This window comes from Haliaeetus leucocephalus, unplaced genomic scaffold, assembly GCF_000737465.1.
Source record: "Haliaeetus leucocephalus isolate CR32 unplaced genomic scaffold, Haliaeetus_leucocephalus-4.0 Scaffold1, whole genome shotgun sequence".
In the NCBI taxonomy this organism is placed as follows: domain Eukaryota; kingdom Metazoa; phylum Chordata; class Aves; order Accipitriformes; family Accipitridae; genus Haliaeetus; species Haliaeetus leucocephalus.
In genome coordinates, this window is record NW_010972437.1 from 16,055,970 (window position 1) to 16,080,885 (window position 24,916).

The 24,916-nt window shown below is 37.1% G+C and overlaps 1 protein-coding gene across 2 annotated transcripts in view; it reads right to left on the reverse strand.

Moving 5' to 3' along the window:
* Window positions 1–24,916, reverse strand: part of SLC4A10 (solute carrier family 4, sodium bicarbonate transporter, member 10) — a 123,162-nt gene that overhangs the window by 69,794 nt on the left and 28,452 nt on the right. For both annotated transcript variants that reach the window (XM_010567631.1, XM_010567638.1), the window contains 2 exons: window positions 16,078–16,224; window positions 6,186–6,324 (listed from right to left, as the gene is read on the reverse strand). In XM_010567631.1, coding sequence (XP_010565933.1) covers window positions 6,186–6,324; window positions 16,078–16,224 — 286 coding nt within the window. The remainder of the gene's footprint in view (window positions 1–6,185; window positions 6,325–16,077; window positions 16,225–24,916) is intronic.

Below are 24,916 nucleotides of genomic sequence, written 5' to 3' on the forward strand. Positions count from 1 at the left end.
CTGGCCAGTTCCTGTATCTCAGCTTTGCACATGAGACCTCCTTCTCCTCCATCAGACTTCTGATCTCCACTCCCTTCATTGCAACCTCTCTTCTCTTCCCAGCCTAGCCAGGCTATCTCCTTTACCTTTTCATTCTTCCAGAGAAGCAGCAAGAGGGACACAGCACACATAAAAATTTGCTTCCACAGAGTTGAACCGTGAAATTGAATTTGCATATGCAAATGAGGTTTTCCAAATAGATTTTCAAAGCAATGTCCAAATGGACTTCAAACACAAATTAACAGACCCCATCAAATTCAAAGCCATGGTTTGAAAGGGATAAGCTACAACAACTCAGGAAAGTTACCAAGAAGCATGTGAGAAGGAAAAAAAAGTTCTTCATTTTTTCCATTTTGCAGTTGCACTTGAACTCTGTAAGAAGATGCTGCTCCTAGCTTGCTCATGGTGCTCATGTTTCCAAGCTAAAAATATGCTAGACTTATTTGTGGCCATAACATCACAAACACGGTGCATTAATTGTCCTGCGTAAACTATTGCCTCCTAAGACACTGTCAAATATCTACATTTTTATCTTCTCATACCTCTGGTTTTGTGTATGTTTCTAATCTCATGAGGAGCTTTATAAGATTATGACCTTCGCGCTTGGGCATTCCCAATTTTTTCTGATGTAGCATCATCTTGTTTTATGCTGATTCAAAAAAAGTTTAAAAATCATGCTACGTATAGCCTAAAAACAATGACCCAAGCACAGATTCTTACAGAATATGATCAGAAACCCCATACTGTCATTAGCTTCTGTTCATGTAAATAGGCTTCAACATTGCTTATCTGATTATACTGCTGCAGTCTGTCCTTGATATTACCTATTTTGAATATACTGACCAATTCTAAATAGATTTTAAATGAGAGATAAAAGACAAACATGTTCTTAAGAGTTTCATTAAGACAGGTGACTGCACAGAGGCAGGCTCATAACCAGAGCTCATAACTTACTAGGGACACATGGACAAGAAAAGTCTAAATCATAAAAACAGCTTTAATTAGAGTTTATGGTGTCAATCAGATATCAAAGCTTACGCACAACATAAAAATCCATAGGAAACTATTGCTACTGCTCAAATAATCATACTTGCCATCGTGATCATCTTCATCTGAGTTTCAATCAATTTGAATAGTATAATTCTATGGGTTGCATCCAATTTCCTACTGTTACTAAAACTTATGTGTTTAAACACATTATTATACATTGTTACTTAATGAGCCAACAGGCTAGTACATAAACGTAAATCATACTCAGCTGAGAGAATTCTACATTTGGAATAAACTTCTGTTTCGATTTCAATAAGCATTATGTGAGTTTACTCATCAAGGGAAAGTCATGTTTATCACCTTTTATCTTTTCAGAAATATTCCTCTGTTATGTCAGATAATCCTTATTTAACATATCAAATGAGAAACAGCAGCAGAAAACAAACAAATCTCTAATCTTACACGTAGTCATTCAATTCTAAGTGTTCAAGTGGTTTTAAAAGTCATAATACCTTTTTAACAACCCTCTGAATTCATGTACAAGATTCTAGAAATGGTATCCAGATTCAAGTATGGATCCCAAGTTTTTTCTACTCTTTTTAGTTTCTCAGAGAAAAAGACAAATTAAAATATATTTACTTTTGCAGTTTAACCCCTTAAAATGATATGGTTGATAAATAAAAGCCTTTCCTAATTTCCCAGAAAACAACACCAACCCCATTTGTATATTGAGCTCACATGTCACATGTATCCCATGTGCCAGTAATACATTTAGAGCTATTTTAGTTGTGTCTGATCACACAGAAGAGGAGCTTCACTCATGATTTTCTTTGACTGGTAAATACTACCACAGGTATATCGATCACACCATTTTAGTTCTTCTCATAGCATACTTGCTGGAACAAAACATGCCAACAAGAGTTTCAACGAGGTATGTTACTATAGGAAAAATATTACTCAGATGTGTGCGTGTACACATACACACACATCCATGTGTTACATCTTCTAAAGTCATCTCCATCAATTTTTCAAGAGTCAATAAAAGAGTGTGCACACTTCACTGTATACTCAGTTACAACATTTTGGTGCACAATACAAAGTGCTGAGTTGAACATAATCTATTTTACAGTCTGTTATGTCTACAGCAGCAAGCTGGAGTATGTGCTTACTCACAGCCTGCTCAAGAGTCAATGTTATTAATGTAATCTTACAATCTGTATAAATTTCCACAAGCTTTTGCCTGCCTATGCTGATTAGAAAATGAACCAAAGTAAGCAAGCATGTCAGAAACAAAGCAGAAGTGACAAACCTAAGTTTTTTGTGACCTAGTTTCTTTGGAAGAAAGTTTTGACCCAGGGGAGATGCATTTTCACTTCATATTCGTAATTTTTCCCTAGTACATCCATTTTCTAGTCACTATTAACAATTTACTTCCTAAACTACAGACAGAGGTTTGTCAAGCCTAAACACTTTCCTGTTGGTTCCAAAGTGTCTATTTCTCCCTTACTACATATTCTTTTTTGTTCCAGAAATGTAGTGATATTCTCCCAAAATTTTCATTTGATATTAGCAGATAAAGAAGTCCCAACAGCTTGCATAACACTTGCTACTAATCAGGCACTACTTTCCAGCCATGACCACAAGAGGCTATTAGGATAGATTTGAACAAGAATTGCTTTCCTAATAGCTGCAATTTGCACTATTGTGTGTATAAAATAAGCCCAACTGTTACGCCTCAGTGTGTTTCTCCACAAACTTACTGGAAACATTTTTCTTGGAATAGAAACTATAAGTCATGCATTCTCTACACAGTTGTACAGCTGGGCCACATAAAAAAATTATTATAAGACTTACTATTGATTTTAAAAGGTATGTATTTCTTCTGGCTTGAAATCAATTAATGGGGAAAAAATAATTAATTTTATCACTACATCAACATAACTAAGCTATTCCATTCTGCTCACTAACTAATTCCATGGATGGGACAGCCTAAATCAGATTCTGGAATGGAACAGGCAGTAACAGCAGTGCACTTTCTTGCTCCTACTAATTAATCTGCAGGAAAGTTTTTGCTCAATGTTATGGGAACTGGAGAATGGCAAACCTTGGAGTCCGACTGGAAACTGCTGAGTGCAAAAAAAAAACCCCAAATAAACAAACAAAAAAAAACTAGAAAAGGACTTGCTCTTCCACACAAATGAAATAGGAATAGAGATTTACCTAAAGAACACCAAGCGTCAGTCAAATCTTACCCATGGCTCCCTTTGATAGGTAACTCTTTTGATAAACCAGGAACAAAATGTCTCACAGTTTCATGCAGTTTGCTCAAGATATTTTTAAAAAATTTAAGGCTCAACTGTGCATGCACTTTCAATCAAACTGAAAATAAGAAGATACAGATTTACTGCATCAGAGTCAACCCAACCTTTCAGTCCATGCAGAGCCCGGTGAAATGAATACAGAACCACTTAGTGCCATCACTCACATTAAACAGAATTAATGACCAAGTCTTCCTCTGTATTGTTTGCATTTAAATTCATCTACCTGGAACTATGTCCAAAGCCAGACAGTAAGATTTACAAATACTTCCAGTGGCATTATCCACACAGATGGAAAACATATAATAAGGCTGGAACAGCAACAAACTTGGGGTGTATCCTCTCCATACCATGCTATTAATCAAATCAATATTTCTTAAGTCCTGGATCAACCCCCAGTATTGAAAGTGATCCTCTGTATTAGTTTGTAAGTATATGATCTTGCATATTAAACACCATCCCATTTCTATTACCCAAAGTCACCGTGTTCTTTGTGTATGGTATCTTTATCTAATTCTACAGTAACAATACCTAATTTCCTATCATCAGCAAGTTTCATTACTACAAACCTATTTTTTGTCATTAAATAATAAAGCTATTTACTAAGACTAATTCCTCAGAAGTTAGTTGTCACTACCTTCCACACTAATAGTTTAATCTTTCAACGTGACCTGCTGCACCTCTTCAATTTTCCTTACCCACTAATAAAATTTTTACAGTAGAACACAGTTTCATTGCTGTATCATATCAAATGCTTTACATTAAAAAAATTAGATCCACTGGTTTTTCTTTGTCAGAAAAACAAAAATCAATTATCTGATTAAATAGCATTATTAAGTTAGTCTGACATGATACACCATTGTATTGCATTTTATCCAATTTTCCACTTAGCTCCAAGTCTACAATTATTCTTTCCTTCAAATATTGTTCTAAGCCATGCATAGCTCTGAAATCTGACTATCAAGCCTGTTTGTTCCAACCATTTTTATCCTTTCTTGAGTAGTGTTTCTGTGTTTGCTATAGTACAACCACCCAGCTGATAGATTCACAGTAGACGTGATTTACCATAATCATGAAATACATGTTCTTTCAGCTTTCTAGGATGGAAATTATTGCACCCTCTTATTTGCACAGATAAAGCACTTTGACTCTTGCCTTTATTTTGAATTTGGTTATTTCACTGCCATCTTCTCCTTTTCTAACAGCCAGCCACATCATATCAAATGCTGTCTGAAATTTTTTGATCCAAACTGAAAAAGATCCTTTATTTTGACCAGTTCTTTCTGCATGGCAGCCCCAATCTTTGTTTTCACCTTATTTCTAAAGCTAAAGAAATTTTTACTATTAGCTATTATACTTCACTCTTCTATTTTCTGAGCTCCAAAAATACAGTTTTCTTGGCTGTTTTTTCCTGTCCTTTTTCAAGAATCTCATCTCATTTCTGTTAAACATTTTTGATTCTTTTGTTCCCAAATGACAATTGGAAAGGCTGTACATTACAAACAGATCAATCTAAATAAAAATTCCTTTATTTCACCTATTCCTTTCAAACTCTAACTTGATTAAATATTTATGCTAAAATTGTTATAATTTTTCAGAAACACAATTCTTCAATGATTTGCAAAGGGATTTTTTTTTTAGTTGAACTAAAGAAGCTGCTATTTCCCTACTTAACATAAGCCACAGTGATTTTTATTTTTAATCACAATAGAAGCTGATACCCTTCCTAGCAGAGGTTCTATATATTCCTCATCAGTATGAGAACACTGCAGACGATTAACTTGATTAGATTTTTCTCTCTCTGAATATTAATAAGATTATTTAGGAACACTACTACATTCATTTTAGAGCACAATCTCCATATGAGAATTTTCTACATGTAAAGATCTGTATTTAGCATCTGTCTATGCCTCCTATGGACACATAAGGGAAGGGAAGGTCAGAAAATTCTGTGGCCCTCTCGGACAGCTGGAATTTGCAGTAAAATTACGGGGAAAGCTAACAGCCATATTCATGCCAAACAGCCCACATATGTAGTTCCCCACAAAATCCATTCAGAAATTCCACAATTTTTATCCTACTGACACCAAAGATGTGGTCCACAGACTTCTGGACACCACTGAGGAACACTGTCAACAAATACTGGCAGGGAAAGAGAGAATTAAGGTTCTAAGAAGAAAAATGAAGAAAGGATTGCTGGGAAAGGTAAAGTCTTAATGAAACTAAGCAAGTCATCTCCCATTTAGGTGCTCAAGGAAACAAATATTAACAAAAAAAAAGTTCTGTTCCAATATTAATTTTTTTTCAGCAGACATGCAGTCTAAACAGTCTTATCACACTAATTTTGCAGAAACAAAATAATCCAGCATTGAATACTCAAAGTCTCAAAATCAACTGTTCATTGATAGTTAGAATATGTAAAAGTTTTATTGCTCCAAAAGTAATCACATTCCTTGCTTTAATCATTTTATAATGGTAATTTTATCAGTTTCTTGAGGATTCAAACAGAATATGAAGCTTGAAAGTTTCTTAAAATGATGAGCTAAAGTATGAATAAAACCAGTAATTTTTAATTCATATATATGATATGTTTACTTTGATTTGTTTCCCTTGATATTCATTCTGACCTATATTTCATAAATCCAGATGAAAACATTTGGCTCTGGGAAACAACAAATGCTGTTGTAATACTAGCAGTCTAAGGATTAAAATTATGCTTTTATTTAAGCTTTATATCCAAAATCTGTTCCTGAGCTTGCCACAGCTTTGAAATCATTCCTCAGTACAGCAGCAACCAATAGCTACAGATAATTTTTAAAAACTCGTGAAAACACTCACCTTGCTGTCTCCCTCCACTCTGCGTCCTCTCCTTCACGCCAACAAATTTCATCAAGCTCAGTAAAGAGATCATGAGGAATGTGTTCCTCATCATCATCTTCTGTTCCAAGAATAAACTGCACCCTTTGTGATGGGGTATCTGGGGAAAAATAAAAATATCAAATCCAGAACACCAATTTTTTTGCCCTGAGCAAGCAAATACCTAAAATTTCATTAGATTATCCAGTCCAGACTCTTTCATCTGTATCACTTACTGCCACACAGAAAACGTGACTATAGTTATGCTGTAAGAACATTCATACACAAACACCTTCAGACGGAGACCTCTTTATTTACTGTAGTTGTCTAGTCTGCTTAATTAAACAAACTCATCTAAAGATAGAACATGAAGTACAGAAGTAGTGACTATTGGAAGCTGGAATGGTATCTCACAGAAAAAAAGGCAGCACAGATAGCAGCACAGATAGAGCTGATAAAAGTCTTTTACTCCAGTGTTATAAAAACTACTTTGCCACATCATAAGTCTAAATCTACAGATCTAGCTCAGCTCAGAAAGCTGGTATACTAAATGTGCATTCTTTGTTTTACCTAGCAGGAGAAAGACACCATAAGAAACCTCCCTAATGTCAATATACAACTGGGAACTTCAAAAAGAATACATCGCTATCTACACCTACCATCCCCTGCCCCTTCATAAACTGTTCCTACATGGCTAGGCTGTTCCAGATGAACAAGGTGTTTATCTGTCCCAACTTCCCCATTTTATTCTTCCTGTCTCTCTCTTCCCTTTACATTCCTCTTACCAGTTATTTTTCTTCATAACTTTTCAGTGCAGACCACTAAATATATTTTGGAGACATAGTATTCTTTTTTTGTATCACTCAGAAAATTTCCAGAACTCACAGAGCACCTTAACCTATGTGTATATTCAGTGTTCATAGCTCAAATGTTGTTAAGTCTTAAAAAAAAAAAAAAAAAAAAAAAAAAAAAACACAAACCTATTTGCTTATTTAAATGCAAATCTCAAATGAACAAACTCTAGATGAAATCCAGTGTCTCTAGAAATACATAGTTATTTCTTCTGCTAATGTATTTTAGATTTCTGAGAGAAACCAAAAGTCCTTTGTGAGAGCTGATAGGGGCCAGGCTGACAGTCAACTGAACAATTGATTATCCAGCAGAACAGTTCAGCGATTCCTTAACATTGTCTAAATGAAGGTCTGTTCTACAACCATATTTGTAAAACAAGGTACAGTATTTTCCATCTAGCAGTGTACAGCATCACTGCATAGGATCCTCAAGCTCTCTGAATTTTGGAAAAACTGAGATTATAGTACTCATTGAATGCTAGTTAAAGAACAAATACAGCACTGATCAAAAATAATTAAATGGGCCACTGATACAGGAGATTAAATTCAGCAGTAAATATACCTTTTTGGTAGTAAACTTGCCAGAGCAATGAAACACAAACAATACATGACAGTTTTCACCTGAGGTCTATTTGCTTAAACAGAGGGTAAAGATGTAGTATGGTCAAGCCTACTTACTCCTTCACAAAGCAAGGAAATGAAACCCAGGAAGAAATACAGGGGTGGAGGGAGAGAGACATGGGCTCAGGTACTGCTAAGCTCTAGAGAATGGAACTGCAAGGGGACAGAAATTACTTTTGGTAAATCATTAAAGAACCTCAACAACCTCTTCCACTTCACCCTTTCTTTTATTATTCTTCTCACTGTTCAGTCCTCTTTTTTAAGACCATTTCAACCTCTATTCTAGACCCCCTTCCAGACTCTCTCTACCTTTTTTTTTTTTAAATTCTTTATGTTCCTCATATCCACATGTTGGTACATTCTAGAGAAGGATGGAGTAAATACAAACATCAAGATTTAATCTGAGACTAGAAAGTACATTCCAGTCAAGAAGCATGCAACTTGTTAAGACTACTTCCCAGAAGGACAAAATTCAGCAAGATATGAACTTGCAAACGACAAGTGCACATGTCTAGTGACAGAATATGGAAAACAAGCTACTTTGGTAGAGTTGGACTGCAGTAAGGATCTGAGAATAAGCATTGCCAGGAACATCCTGTACTCTTGATAAAATCAGCACTAGAACTGATTTACAGCAACAGCTACTGTTAAGTAATAAATTAGTATCTTTGCACAGCAGAGCTGCAGTTTTATGACAGTTATGATACTCATGCAAATGCACGCTTTCAGTGTTGGAAGGAAAACAGAGGACCAGAAATCTCTTGAAGTCAGGTGAGTAGTAACAAGGAATCACCTTACTGCTGTGATTTGCTCTTACTGGGTCTTCTGTGTAACATACAGCTACTTGACTGACAACAGTGAAGAATCTATATAAAAGACAAAATATGCACTATATTCTCTTCTTCCTTGTTAACACACCAGTAAAACTAGCTGCTAGATTCTGGCTATCTTTCTTTGCTGCTGTAATTTGTATTGGTGTCTGAAACCTGCAAACCACAGATTGATTTTCAGATACCAAGCTGGAAACTGGGAAAAAAAAAAGTTATTGTTTGCTTTATAGTACAAAAATTTTATTTCAAGGACAAAACTCTAGGAGAATTAAACAATAGGAACACAATAAAATAAAAAAAAAAAACAGATCTGTTGTTTCTACTTATAAAAACTGAGTTAACAGGATTACTCATATGAGCAATGCCAGATGGATTTGGCTCTTATTCATAGGAGTAATAAATACCAAATATGTCATCAATGTGTTATATGGAAAATGAGTAATATGTGATTCAAAAACAGTATGAAAGAATACTTCAATTGCTGACTGTCAAACTGTGGGAACTTAATCCTCAGTGTAGAAGCATATTTGCAAACTAGGACACACAATGTTTTTTGAAGTCTAGGAAAACAGAAATTGGCTTGAATATTATCCCTGTCTATCCCTATTTCAAGTAGTACAGCCAGCGTAAAAAAAAAAATCCTTCATATTATTATTGCTATTTTTAAAAAGTAATGAAAGTAATCTAGATTAAGCTAAAAAAATTAAATGAATGGGACTAATTGGTTACATTAGTATTTCTATCACTGTTGTTGTTTTATATCAGAGCACAGAGATATTAGAAGCAACGTGAATTTAAAGTTCCAAAATAAGCAGCTGATGATTCTCCCAAGAAAATGGCTCATCACCAGTTCAGGAAATCCTCCAGGACCAGCTGGGACTGGGAAGAAAGTCTGGTACAGGAAAGGAGCAGGAGTACCATCCACAACCACCCATGCTTGGCTAATGAGTCATCTCAGTCAGGAAAAGTTGAAGCAGCTTTCTGTTTGCTGTGGCTCCACCAGCCCATGGAACCTCCTGCCAGACTTTGTGTTATACCTGGCTTTCTCTGTCTGGGCTTCTGCTCACATCATCCGTGCAGCCCTCACACAGACATCCAAACTACCTCTGATACCTCAGATTCACTGCATGCATGGAAAACCTGAGTATTCCAAGTTTAAAAATCTGTAGAACTCCACTGCACTGTTAAAAGGGTAAAAATTAAGACCTAGTGGATACACTGTTGTTGAAAGCACAAATTCACACTGGGATTCAGTGCTGCAGAAAGTAACCCTGCAGCAACCCGACATACTGCTCACTACTATAACTCTTTGTAAAGTCATTAACATCCCTAAAACAAAAGCAAGATATGGGCATAGACATGCCAAAACAGCAGTACTGAAAGCCAGAACTGCTAATAACCTAATTCCCAGAGGGCAACCTGAGGAGCTGCCCCCTTGAACAGCGCTGAGTGCAGGCAGGTGGGAATGGTGGCCTACATCACCATCCCACCTTGCAAAACACCTGTAGAAAAGAACCATAACTGGCACTTCCCCCATTTAAAATGTCCCTAAGTGCAACCACAATTCTGGGTCAGGACTGCTCCCTCTTGCCTAAGGGAACAAGGTGAAATCAAGACTTGGGCTGGGGTAAGAAAGCAGGATCATTCAGTCCCTCCGCATAAATTCAGCCCAGCAGACAACCTGCTCCACTGCATATTCAGAGTGATCCACATCTCCTCCTCAATACGTGCCAGGATTTCTCCTGAAACAAACTGCCCTGCCATCAGGCAGAACAGCAGGCAATCTGTCCAAGCCACACCTCAAGCAAAAACACAGCCTTGGGTAGGTATAAAATGTATCCAGATTCTGTCCTCTGCTCTTGATAAACTCTAGAAAGACTGCAAAGATGTAGTTCTGGTAACACTCTATTAGCTCAATTGTCAGAACAGGTTTCTGTATTTCTAAGCCTGTTGAGAACCTGCATTTAAGGGTAGTAAGAGTAGGCTAATACTTCTTATTGGGGTCAGTAGATGTAGGGGTGAAAAATTACTTTTTCTACATTAGAAAACATGCTAAATGTTAAAATAAAATTTACATTACAGAAGCTCACATAAGATTGCAAACATCATAGACAAGATTTAATCCATGCCTCATGCTCTTGTACATTCACATTACAGTAATAATAAATATACAAAATTTTTTTTTATTGTTCACTGCACAGGACAGGCTGCAGACAGGGTGTGAAGTGGCGTAACACAGTTTATATCTGTAATAACTCCTTTCAAACAAAGGGGAAATGGTGTGAAAAATTCACAGGATCACAGAAAAGAAAGGATCATTTCACACAGAGACAAACATTCATCAGCCTCTTGCTTGCACTCACCAAGAAGGGGTGGATGGGGGCTCCCCCGACACCTCCTTCCTGTGCAGATTGGACTTTGCCCTTCAGCTCAGCAACCAGTAAAGGTAGGGATCATAAATTACTTTTTTTTTATTAGAAAACATGGTAAAAATTAAAACAAAATTTAAATTACTGAAGTCCACATAAAATAGTAAATGGCCATACAGCACACTTCTGAAAATCTCTCCACAGACCTTAGACACCATGTGTTATGTTGGGATAAAGTATTCCCTTGCTAGCTCCTCTGGCACTTTATCCCTATATGTATAATCTTGTTTTCAGGAAGTTCTCTCTGCGTTTTCTTCACATGAATTGTTTTCATCACCTCAGGGCTATGACAAATAATGTTATCTTTTGGATCTGACAACATAGACAATTCCCAAGCTTCAATTCTCTTCTTTTTGTTAGACTCTTAAAACTGCAGTTATGATACATTATTTTAATCCAGATTTGCTGCAATCTGTTCCACAGCTGCCCAGAGATTCAAATTTCCAAGTTCATCCTTCAGCAGACAAAGTCTATAGTTAAGGGTAGAAGAATTCTCTTAACAGCCATACTCTTCACAAAAAATTAGATTCGCCCCATTAATACCCCTTCAAGGTTTGAGGTTAGCTACCAAATAGTCAGCTGAGTCCTTTCATTATACTTTCTTCAAGCCCCTCTAGTAACCAAGAAAAGTCCCCCTTTGCAATTCACTTTTTTGCTTGCGTTACCTTTGGAAAGCCTTTCCTGAACCGTGCATACAGTCCTCTGTTAGGCTCACCTCCAGGGCTGCTTAGCTTCCATTGCCACGTCCAATATCATGAATTACAAATTTAAGCCTCTTTTAAAAGTAGAGATTATTAAAGCCAGATTTCTTAAAAGAACCAACCAAACCTTGCACAAGCCCACAGTGTCTAGTCCTAGAAGACACCACAGGAGGCTGAAATCAAACCCCAGTCCTCACAGCTGTATTCACTTCACCCTCACAAAACCTGGCCTTAAAGACACCCTGTTGAGAGCTAAAGTCTTCTTATTCTACCCCATTTTAAAACAGAAACATAAATATCTTTAAATCGTTAATTGCAAGTACAAGAGAGTTGTTTCACTGGTTACAGGCAAAAAACAGACATCAAAAAAACACTGAAAATCGCCACTAAAATCCACGTGCATACCAAGCCAGTGCAACCCTCCCAGCCAAAGGGAAATCTGCACCAGACTTTCAGTGCCACCATGACCCTCAGTGCTGATGGAGCAGTCCCAGCCAGCTTGTGGCCCTGCAGCCCACCAGGGCTGGCACCCATCACCCCCCCAGTAAACAGCACCAAGGAGCTGCTCTAGGCTAGAAACAGCTTTTTTGTCAAACGAGGTTTAATTTGCATCAATTCCCTAATTTAACTCACAGAGCAGCCACAATACTTGCCCCACAAGAAGAGCTGGGGAGGAGAGGAGCTTAAAGCAGGCATGAAACTGGAGCCTACATTACAACAGCAGCATTTCAGCTGGGAATGGTAAATCTCTTCAATAAAGCAAACAGCATTAAGGCATTTTAAATTAAAGTGGATAATTTCACTGGATTTCTCCTTTTCTTCCAAAAAATTATGAGGCAAGGTGGTGGAAATCTAGATCTTAAAATCACTTCATTTACAATTTTTACTACCCAAAAAAGCCTCTCCATGAGCAAGCCATGTAATCTGCAAATTATGCAGTTCAAAGGCACATCATCACGGCAAAATGGAAACATCTTGTACAACCTCATCTCATCAAGACACAACAGACAGACAGCGAGAATCAGGTGTGAGGAAAACAAAAATAAAACTTGAGTAACTGATCTGTGCCCCCAAAGGACAGGACTCCTTTTTATTCCACTAACTACATATTCTACATATTTGCCTACAAGCGCTGAATCTGCACACTGAGAATACTCGGGTTATTTTTGAAAAGTGACAGTAGGAGATTAAAAAAAAAAAAAAAAAGCTTATGAGCTGCCGTCAGAACGTTCTAAAGAATCTATTCTCTGCAAAAACTTTCCCTCAGAAAGCAGCTGGTACAGCTTTCCCAGCCAGGATTCAAAGGGATTACCAGGAAGCTTCCAGCCATGGGTATTACATTGAATACAGGTGTTTTCTAGCAATGTTGATACAAAGAAGACTGTTTAAGAAATTGTTTTTCACCAGATAGGAACCAAGTGGCACCTGTCCACTCTGAGTGGGGCCTGCACAGCCCCACAGCACTACGTGCACCATGCAGCTCCCTCAAGCAGCGACAGCAGAGCAAGATCTGTGCCTAATGGCACTTCACAGATGAAATAATAAATTGTACAGTTACAAATTATGACAAAAAAAATAATGCTTCATCCCATGCTTGGTTAACTGAGCAGTCTGGAGCACTTCATGTCTGAATATTTCAGGCCTTTACTTGTTCCAGCATCTCTATTATTCAGTTGTTGCATCTTTGGCTTTTATTATACCTCCTTTTACTGCACTGCTTCAAAACAGTGCTAATTTATTCTCTTGTATCATAAAAATCCTAATGCATTTTTCTGACTTACTTCAAAGCATTGGTTTCTATCAGCTGGTCTCACAGTGCTTATTTTCTCTATCTTTCTTCTTGCACCTGCTAGTTGAAATGTTTTTTCTTTCCTCTCCTCCCTCCCAGTTCCTAAGAATACAGCCTCCTACTATTCAGCAGAAATGGGTTAAAAGGTGTCTATAGAGAGAGGGAGCTAAGCATTTCTGCATGTTCAATTCAATCAGAATGATTCATAAATTAAGGGACTATTTTGGATCTGCTCTCTTAGGTAGCACAGTCCCTCATATTGAGTTATGCATGAAGAGTAGGAAGTGCATTTGTCTTCCTTGCAACTTCCTTCAGCCTCTGGGTACTGTTATAACCTTGTGGTCATGGGGAATAAGAGCTATTGATGTTTAGTGGATTCAGATTTATTGCGGAAAGTATCTGTTGCTCCCTCTGTGTAAATAAAGCATAGAAAAACTATGCTTATATTCTCTCTAAAGGCAATGCTTCTCCCCAGACAGCACAACAACCTGTCTGAAACTCCTGTAAGAAAAATCCATAGTAAAAGCGAGGATATGGATATAGACTACAATTAATCCCTGCATAATTTTGTCTGCTTGCTCTGACTGTGCTTAACCCCTCCATGACTGTACAATTTTCAGATTTGCCTTCATAAGCAAATCCCTTTCACTGTTGCCTATGGGATGCCACATTTCTGCCTGGATGGACAGATGTCAAAGCTCAGTCAAAGTCTGGTTCTCTGACCAAACTTCCAGGAGTCAGATAGCCAAGGGGAAAAATCCTCAAATTTTATAACTTAGATATTATTTCAGGGTGGAAAAATTGGATATTTCCAGATTTTTCTGAATGTTTGGTAGTTCTGTCTTTGGCTCCTTTCAATCGTTATCACCCAGGCATTCTGAAGAGTATCTTTAGCATTCTGGATCCAGAGAAGACTTGCATGTTTCTGGCCTACATCTTGTCTGTCCTGGGCTTTATAAAAGTAATAGTTTATGTGACATGACCTACACACCCTTTAATTGGTAGTTATAATACCTTTACAAGTGAAAACGTGACTTACAAAAGTGCAGTCCTGCACTTACATCAAACAAGTACGCCTGTAGACAAGTGCTGGGAACGCCAAATGCACTTCAAAACTATCTTTTTCACATTGCTGCTATTCTACTCTTGGAGCTCTCTTAAACATAGGCTGATTTTCACTTAACACAGAATTGTGTTGAACAGTGCATTTTATTTTATGTACAACTGTCAAAGGCTATTAAGGACAGCTTCAGCCAGGTAATTTCTTTGGTTTTTTTACTTGTGACATCAGGAAGGACACAAGCCTAGGTCTCCAGAAGTTGAAAGAACAGAGCTAAGTTCTCAGCCAAAATGCGTCACATACTGGCACTTAAATAAAACCAGATGACTCAACAGAAGACACTGCTTCATAGTTTAAGATAACTCACTTCTTGGCTAATGTAACTTTCAATTGTTTCTTTTTAATCTGACTTTATATGTATATATGCATATTCTTTTTGAAAACTACTTTAATAATTTATGAACTTTGTTGTTTTCCAAGAAACCGGTTTCAATATAGTATTGGGTCTTCATACATTTGAAATACGTTCCAGACAGAACCACCACAGCCAATTTTTTCTTCACTGTTCAGTCTTCAAAACATAACTCATATCTACTAAGTTTGAAAAAGTCTTGACTTTGTTTCATTCTCAGTATAATTCATTGTGAAAGATTTGAGTATTTCAAGCTCTTTACAATATACTTAACCATCAGCACTTACAATCTACTTGCTCCAAAGCTTTTTACGTACCTAATACAAACCTCGGATTAAAAGAAAGTCTTATAATTACTATTCTGTAACCTGAAATTACATTGGCACATTTCCCTCATGACTTAAATACATTCTTCTATTGCATACTGACAAATTGTTTTCTGTACATGCTTCTATTGTATTTTCAACACTTACTACAGCCTTGGACATTTCAGCACATGCGCTTTTTATTTTTGAACAGCAAATAATAGTCTCGTGTTTTGAGACAAAGCTTGACTAATTTATTCATAGCTACCTTTTTCTGTTCTCCGTAATATTTTTTTAATTTAAAATTTTGAGAATTTAAGAGTTCTGTATCAGGTTTGTTTATTGAAAGGTATTTTTTTGTGTTTGCTCTCAAGTCCTTGGTTAGCTGACTCATCTCACAATGGCACACTACAGGGTCATGTCAGGAAAAAGGCAAACATGATCTGGATCGCAGTTCATATCTGATAAAACACTACAGCTTCAGTAACGTCAACATTATTACAAAACTAATTGCAAAGAACCACAACTCCTCTATGCTACATTTTGGGGCAAATACTCCAGAGCCTTCACTGAGGGTAGCTGGTGCCATAAAGCACTTACCCCCTCTCAGTGGTGGTGGCAGTCTACCTTTATGAGAACACTTTCGGACAGTCTCCTACAGTGGCAGAAATTACAGAGACTTCTCCTGTATTGACTACCACTGGCTGCTGCCCTTCATCAGAGGAACAAATCTTGGCTCTCCAGCAGAGACTGGAGAGGCTCTGGAGGGTTCTCCAAAACCCCACCGCTAATTGTGTCCAAGCCGTAACAGGACAGAATATGCATAATCATAGTGATGTTTATTATTAAAATATCTATGCCAAAAAATTATCTTACCAAAAGGAGGAGACTCTCTCCCATCTTCTAATCCTGAATCTCGCTCTCTGTCTCTCTTTCTGTGTTTATGTCCACGGTGCCTATGGCGTCGGTGACTTTTTCTTCCACCCAGTGGCACGTGAACTCCAATGAACAATGTCCGATGGCCTACAGGCAAAAAAAGTTACCTTTTAAAAAGGAGCTGTGACAACATAGTAACTATATTAATAACCATAACAGCATTGATGATATAATAATTATTATAATTGTGTAATTGTATAATATTGATTAGTCTAAATGTTAATAGTTGTAACATTATTGATTACAATAACAATGATGTAACATCACAGATATACAACCCCTTCATACAGGACAAAATCCCATTATTGAAGTCTTTATGATAGAGTGCCAGATTTATTTTTTTTTCCTTCAAATTTGCATCTCTGTGTGTGAACTTTCATTAATGCCAGACAGGCGCTCTGTAAAATGCCTTCCAAAACAGTAACACAAAGAGACACATGGATCTCTCTGCATTGAACATTTGGTAAGTTGCTGTTTGCTTTGTGTGTACAGGAACTTTACAAAACTCATTGCTGTTTATGAGACAAACCTTGACAGAATTCTTGTGGGAAATTCACTGAAGGGAAAAGAAAAAAAAATGGAGACCGAAAAAACAATAAAACACTATGGAAGCTAGACTGCAAAATCCCTGTACAACTTTACGTGCTCACATCATAAATACACTGCTGGTAGCTTCGGGTGTTTTCATTTCTTCTATTTATTTTTTAAAATATGTAAGAAGGTACACATTGCCATGCCTGCCACCATCTTTGAGCCTGAGGAATTTTATGTTGCTGATCAAGCGCAAAAGATTTAGCTCCCTTAGCTATGTGGGCTAACAGGATCAGAGCACAGTAAAGCATTTAGAAGGGGGAGAGCACGGGGGGAAATATGCAGAAAGTACCACAAAACACAACAAATGGAAAGTAATCATGACTCACTACAGGCAGGTCTCCTACATTTATTCAGCAGAAAGACACAGGCTAGATTACTCATCTCAAATAACATTTATTTTCTCCTTGAAATGAGCATAACACAGCTAGTGGATAATTGCTGCTTTGCTGTAATCATTCAGCAGTGTCAATCATCTGAAAAAGGTCAAGAACACTAAGCTAAGGTAGCACGTGATCTCTAATCCCATGGAGACTCCAGTGGGGGCACAAAACACAGCAAGGCAGCATTTGTCACAATACATCAAAGAAATTCAAGGTTGACAGGAATTCTCTGTAGAGGCAGAGCTAAAAAAGCTGGAGAAAAGGCTCTGGACACCATGCTAGTTACTTCCTCAACTTTGATTCATGTAGAGGAGACTAGAAAGCCGAGGCATCAATTTTGGGGAGACTATTCTTGTAGAGTCAGGAGATTTTTCTGAAGCAAACGCCACAAGTTGAAAATTTTATTTATTTATTTATTAGCTACCTCTTTCTTCTTGCTTATTACATTTAATCCAAGAAATGATTTAAAAAGAACTGCTGCCTTTGGTGTATTTCAAATGTATTGCAATCAGTGGTGCGTAAAACAAGGAAAAATGTATTCCATAGAAAGAACTCATTAAAAAGATACTGAAGGAACAGCTGTAATGTAGTACTCAACACTTCTCTTCCCCCTTCCTTGGGTAGAAAAAAAAAACAAACCAACATTTTGAAAGGAATGGAGTTACCCTTCCTAAGACTTTAATAATTTCCAGAGGTGCAAATAGATGGCTTTTTTAATTTAGTAATTTAAATCATTCCTGCTGCTTTGTGATAGAAGTGGGTATGCTTATCCTAGTTTTGTGCCACTTCAATGCTCAGGTTGTACCTGCATCAGGAAATGGAGATTCAGGTTCACACTTCAATTAATTTCCAGGGCTGAATGCAGGACTTAAGTCCAGACTGTTCTTTATTCAGTAAACCAGGAAACGGGCCCTAAAATGCCAGAACATTCATGTGTGTCTGAATACCACAATTCTCCCTATACAGACAGAATCAGTTCACACTGAAAAGAAAACAGGAACCTGGAAACTGAAATGGATAAGCAAGAAAAAGCAAAATTGATTTTATTCCTTCTGTGTGAACCTACTGAGGCCAACAGAGTTCTACCAAGGCATAATTTCAATAAACAGAGAGTAACCTAGGTCCTTGTAACAAGGTTCAGGCAAATAAGAGGAAAGAAGAGAAATTGACAGGGGAAAAGGGATAGATTTCTATAGAAAAATGATAGAGCAAAATGCAAAAGTAAAAAATCTGAAAGAGTTAAGAAGTTCTGGTTTATTAAAAGACCACAACTGTAGAGCAAAAAAAGACCAGCTGGGAACAAAAGAAAAATTAATGAATTCTAAATTGCTGGCAAAATGACAGTGAGTGATAAAAACGGTGAAAAAAAAAATAGGAAAGACAAAAGAAATCCAATGACTAAAATGACCTTACTTCAAGTAACCTTTTGATGGTGAAGATTATAAACTAGTGCCTGGAATGTAAGGTCCTTTTTCCTGTACAAGTCGACCGAGACATTACTAAAGAAGAGTTTCCAGTGAGCTCCGTAAGTTTCCCAAGCCCAGAATGCCAAGCAGGAGGCTCCCCTGCAGTCTCCAGGACAGAGCAGGGCAGAAACACCATGCTTTCTCTGACAGACAATTTCTTGCTGCCTTACTCTGGAGAGGAGCATCCACACCTGTTCCAATGAAGCTCTTCAACAGATTTTTTTTCCCCTACAGACTTGCATTATTTGAATGTGAGAATAATTTGAAGATGAGAATAAACAAGAACTCTGCTTAATATAAAACTTCTAACAGAAATACCAAATGAACCTTTAAGCCACAATTCTAAAACAAGTTTTTTTCCAAAACAACTTTTTTCCAAAAATTCTACATTTCAAGAGGATCTAAAGAGGATTTGCTTTTATTCCCATTGCCATAAGCAAGTCCCAAGAATCAGCTAGGCTCTGTCATTTTAATGTTGTGCACAAAAGCAGTTACTAGAAGATTTCTGTCCCAGCATAACATGAATCCAGGTTGCGGATAGCTCCTGAACATCACTGACACCAGTTCCAAGTGACACCAATATTTCCTCCCCAAAAATGCAAAACTGGGTAAAGAAGACCTTTTCTTCTAACAGCCATTTTTATACCTTCAGCACCTATATTTACTATATGGGTTAAACTGACTAAATTCTCCAAAGAAAGATCATCTATAATTTGAATTTGGCTGAAGTCAATTGCAGGACATCCAATAGGATTCAGATTTGTTCCTTATAATTTATAACTAATTGTATAAGGGCATTTCTTTCATTTAAGAGCTTTTTGTGTGTGTTTTATTATTTACTTCATCAGGATGCCATCTAAAAATGCCTAAATATTGATTAAATGTTGTAAAATAATCCTGCTCTGCTGTACATTTGCACAGCACCAGGCTTAATTAGTTCATAATTTCTCATTCTTTTGGCAAGGTTACAAAGGCACTGCAGTGTGGGAGATAGTAACAACTGTAAGTTACATCAGGGTACATACTGTCAACACCAGGTACAACCTAAGAACCATTCTCACACAGAATTTATACACGGTTTTAAGAGGTGAGCATAACAAACAATGGATTTATAACTCTTTAAAGCCAAGTCTTCAAAAATACTATGCTGGGCATCACTTTTGGACAATTTTATCACCTACGCTGCACACCATGTGCTGTAGAGTCCCATCACCCGAGAAAGGGCTAAAGTTGTTAGCCAAAAATCTACAAATGGATTAATGTTTTGCGTTTCATTGCATGTTTACAAAACAGGTTTTTTCAGTTGTATTTTTCCAATGCTTGTGTTTTCTTCCAAAAAATGTTAACAGCTGAAGTGGTCAATTACAGTTTATTTTATTATTACTGTATTCAGTCAGTTTGGTTTGCTTCTCCCCTCTTCCAAGGAACTGTCCTATAATGGGAAAAATCATACTAGAAACATTTCTTTATTCTATACCTCTCAGCCAAGGACTATGGTGGGTATGTTGTAAGATACTTGTGCATGCATGCATAGTGAGCCACACGTAATCAGGTCCATGGAAACATATACAGATGAAATGCACTCAGGTACACACATGCAGATCTGTAGTTCTAGACACCCTTAAGAGACTGGCCTATTGTCCATTCTCAGAAAAAAATTTACATCTAATACATCAAAAAAGGATTTCTTCTGCTGATTCTTACTTCAAAATAAATGAAAGAATTTCTATGCTGAGAAAGGTTTATTCCTCTCCATGGTTTATGTTATGTTTAATTTATGTTATACTTTTAAAAATAGGAATTAATTTAGATATCAGTGAGCCATAGGACTTGTGTGATCTTCCTGAGCTTTTTCAACTAACCTTACATTAACATCAATAGAGTTTTATCACAGAAAGACTATGATTTTGTTCCTGCAAAAATACACTCTGAACTAAAATGTTGATTTATTCAAGATGTGCCGCTAGGAAAGCTAAACATAAGTGCATGCATAAATATTTTCAGTATTAGGATTTAGGAGTGAATCATTTTTAAAAACTGAACCTCTGAGAAAATACATTAATATACAATGATTATTTATAATCTGAAAGCTTATTAAAGAAATGCAATACACTGAATTGATCTGCTCTGCAATGTCATCTTTATACAATGCTGCACGTCCACTGTTAAATTGTATAAATATTGTTTTGAAAAAAAGACTATTCTTAATCAAATTGCACATAGCTGGGGACCAAAACTCAGAATATACAGTTAGTTCAAATCTATGCATTTATAGTGTAAGAAAGAGGCTTTGGCCCCTTGTGGTTTACCTTTGAAGCATTAAAACACTCTTTAAGTAAAAATATTTGAAGGATTAAAGAAATAATGACCCTTGTTATAAAGTGTTCTTTTTAATTTTTACAGGATTACATTAATAAATCCAAATTATGTCATAAAAGATTTTAAAGGCATCCTGTTAATTATATTTAATTATATTATTTTATATATAAATAAAATATATTTAATTTTCAGACAGATGAAAGCACATATATAAGCAGATGTAAAAATCAGGATTTCCCCCAAACTTTTGAAGAAAAAGTGTATTGTGCTGTAAATATATCCACTTTGTGGAGGTATGAATTCTTTGCCCTAGAAAAGACAGATATGAAACATACATTATTAATATGAATACCTTTTGCAGAGACATTTCTCAGAATAAAATCTAAGTAGAAGGACTGTTTGGGGTTACTGTGTTCTAAAGAAGAAATCCTTCCTTATACCTAAATTGTATTTTAAGAACCCAATAGCAAATTAACCATCTAAAAAGACAACCTCAGAAATACAAATATTTTCTACATAGCCCTTGAAAATGACAGATGTAACATCTAAAAATGGTTCTCAGAACCTGGCATTCTGGGTCTTTAAAACAGAAGTTTGTTCTAGCTACCTACCTTATTCATTAAATAAATGGAAAGGAAAAGAAATGTAGTGGGACTTCCAAAGCTTTGAAAACATATATCCCATTATAATTTATGGTGCTTGACAACTTAACTTAGAAACTTCTGGAAATCCCATTACAGTTGTCTGAATGGATGTGACATTCCAAGGGAAAATGGAGATGGAGAGAAAGGAACTGTAAATGTTTCCCTTAATTTAGAAGAATTAAGATCTTTTTAATGGAACACTAAGAGTACAGATATTTTTGCCCCAGTGCCTCCCATTCTCCTTCCAATGAAAATTTTAACACAGAAAACACACACCCATTTGGTAGGAAGAACACACATATGAAGCACATCCACCTTCCCACTTCCCCATCAGCAGAGGTTCCACAGGCCTCCATGCTACACCAGGCACGTGGGACTCAAGTGGGTACTTTGAGAGTCCCTTAATGAACCAGCAAGTCGGTGCCTATTGCATAAAAAGTGACTGTCCTGGATCTGAACATCCATGAGCACCAGGTGCCTGCGGTACATCTGCCTGTGCCGCCTTCCACCTGGAATGCTCCACATCTGCCTTAGGCACCTGCTGAGACCAAGGCTTTCAGATCCCTGCTCACAGGCGTGACGGACGGGGGCAGATAAGGGAACAGATGGGTCTTGAAACATCTCCAGAAAGAGCAAAGGCAGGCTTCTGTGACCTACTAAGGAAACATTGCAAAGTCAAGATGCCTTGAGAGAGAATATTTTGCCAGTGGTTCGAGCCAAGTCTCAAATGACTGCTGACCTCAGCAGGACTGGAGGGGTTTCGCCCTCCTCTGGAAAACACTCACTGCCTTGAAGCCTCTTTTATGTATTACCAGCTAGAGCTGAAACAAATGCAACAGTGTGGTAGAGACAGAAAACCAGCAGTCCATGTAGAGTTAAAAGAATTGCCTTTTTGCTTATAGGAGAAAAAGTGATTATGGCGAATTGTGTAGGAGTAGAGAGTACATGACTCATCATCCGTTACTGTAGTGCAGAAGGGAGGCAGAGCTAAAAAGAAAGCAGGAAGGACAAAGGCAATGCTTCCTAAACCAACAGTTTACATTGCTGTTTGTGGTGACGGTTTGCTCAAGGGACATTTTTCACCTTTTTGCCATGCTGTAATTTGGAGGAACTGACCTTGAGAAAGCCTTCACAAATTTTTTAGATCATACATGTACCTTATGTTTTAGGTTAAAGTACAACAGAAATTATATAGAAAAAAACTGAAATTATATCCGTGGCCTAAGAAAGCATTAAGGAATATTGAATATGGAAGATAAGAGCATCTCACTGAAATCACTAAAGTTAAGGACCTTTTAAAGACCCCTGACAATTGCCCTCCCAACAAATCTCTCCTTTTAACAAAACATTTTTCCAGGTTGTGGCTGGGCTAAAAAGTCTTTTTAACTGCACTTAGCTTCGTTCGCTATTTCCCTACATTGCTTCAGAGGAGTTCAGAGGTGTTGCATGCATGGTTCTATCACAAGATCAGGTCTCAGACCTTGCCACACAATAGGTTAAAAAAAAAAAAAAAAAAAAAAAAAGTCAGCAGACACAGAATGTAAAAGAGACACACACACACTTTCCACTGATGGAAAGTGAAGCTGTAGTTATCGGAGGGAAGAATTTGACCTATATTTCTAAATTAGCAACAAGCAAAGAAAAAAAAATGCAAGCTCAGTACCAGCACAGCTGTATGTTAAAAACAGAATGTTAGTCTTCTGATGCTACAATTTTGCAGCTTTCACCAATAATGGCAAGTTGGTTTATACCAATTTCATTTATCAGAATTTCACAAGGTGAAATATTTGGAAATACTAGTCCCCACAAATATTGAAAAGGTTTCTTGTCAGTGAAGCTCAGAGCAAAGTCAAACTTCAAAACCCTAGGCTTATGATCAACAAAAGAATGTGGCACTCAGCCAACACTACATGGTAACTTGTTTGCTTTCATTATTTCATTATTCTTCATGTGAACTTTCAAAGAGATTTTGTGAAAATGCCCTGCACAGTTATTCATGAATCTTCAAGGTGAACCCCCTTCCCACAAATATGGGAACACCTGGGAAGGGACAAGAGATCCATGCAAAGAGACCAAACCAGGCAGCTGCCAAGGCAAGAGTGCAAGCACAGCTCAGGAGAAAAGTAAGTGAGATCTCAAGGAATATTCAGACATAGGAAAAAGGTGACAAAACAAGATGAGATTCACTACAGAAAGATGTGCCTTAGAAATGACAAATGGAACCAACTAGAGCATGTAATACCTGGTAGGCAACAAAATGAAAGAATTCTGTGCCTGTAAAGCCAAAATGGTTCTTTTTAAGAGACCTTTTTGTAGAGACCTACAGCTAAACAACCACATCCGACATTGCAGGCGTAGACTAACCCAAACCTCTGTCCAACTGTTTCTATTGGAGCTCTTCCACATCTTATATTCTACCCCTCTAAGTCTAATGAACATTGCCGCAAGGGGCATGAGATAGGTCAAAGTGAACATCAGGATGAATGGGGCACCCAAGGGAAGCAGAGGCAAGGATGCTTGGAGCAGGCAATCTGTACTGACAGAGTAACAAATTATTTGCAGTAGGCTGTAGCGTCCTGGCAGCCAAAGGGAGGGGAGACCTTGGTCGATGTTCCTGTCTGGCCAAGCAGAATTAGTAGCTGACTTGCTTCTACATGGGGGCAAGGCTGAATCAAGGCCAGCAGGTTAATAACATTTATGTTCTTTCAGTCCTGTGAGCTGCTAGGTTATACCAATTTTCAGGTAAATAATGTCAGTGGCAGACAGGTCCACTATTATGTTACTTCTATAAAAAGTGTCCAGTCTCTGAGAATAAAAGCTCACTTCAATATCTGGAGCGACTCAGATTTTCACTAAATAATATATGGAGATTAGAGTTCAATCACAATGAGCTTTTCATATATTAACCCTAACTGTATATAATAAAAATTTCATGAAAATAATTTTTAAAGTACTGTCACACGCTAACAAATCTAAAAAGAAATAATAACTAAAATAACCATTTTTAAAAAAGAATAATTAAATACTCCGGGATTTCTCTTTTTTTTGGTCAGCAGGACATCTACTATCAAAATTAACCTTTGTGCAGGTTTTTAAATACAAAACATCTCTACAAGCCCACTAACATTTCAAATTAATTTTTGGTTTATTAAATTTAAATCCTCAGCTTCTGTAGCATATTCAGTGTTGCACCAGTGATGTTTATTTCCTAATTTAGCTTGAAGTCTTCTGTGACTTTCAGTAATCACTCCATGTAATCTAAATTTTGTCAAAAGTGTCAGAATGCATATTCTGATGTACAGTGATTTATATACTGGATATGGTGGTTTATGTATCCTGAGAGATGTGAAAGATACAAACAATTTCCCATGAGACA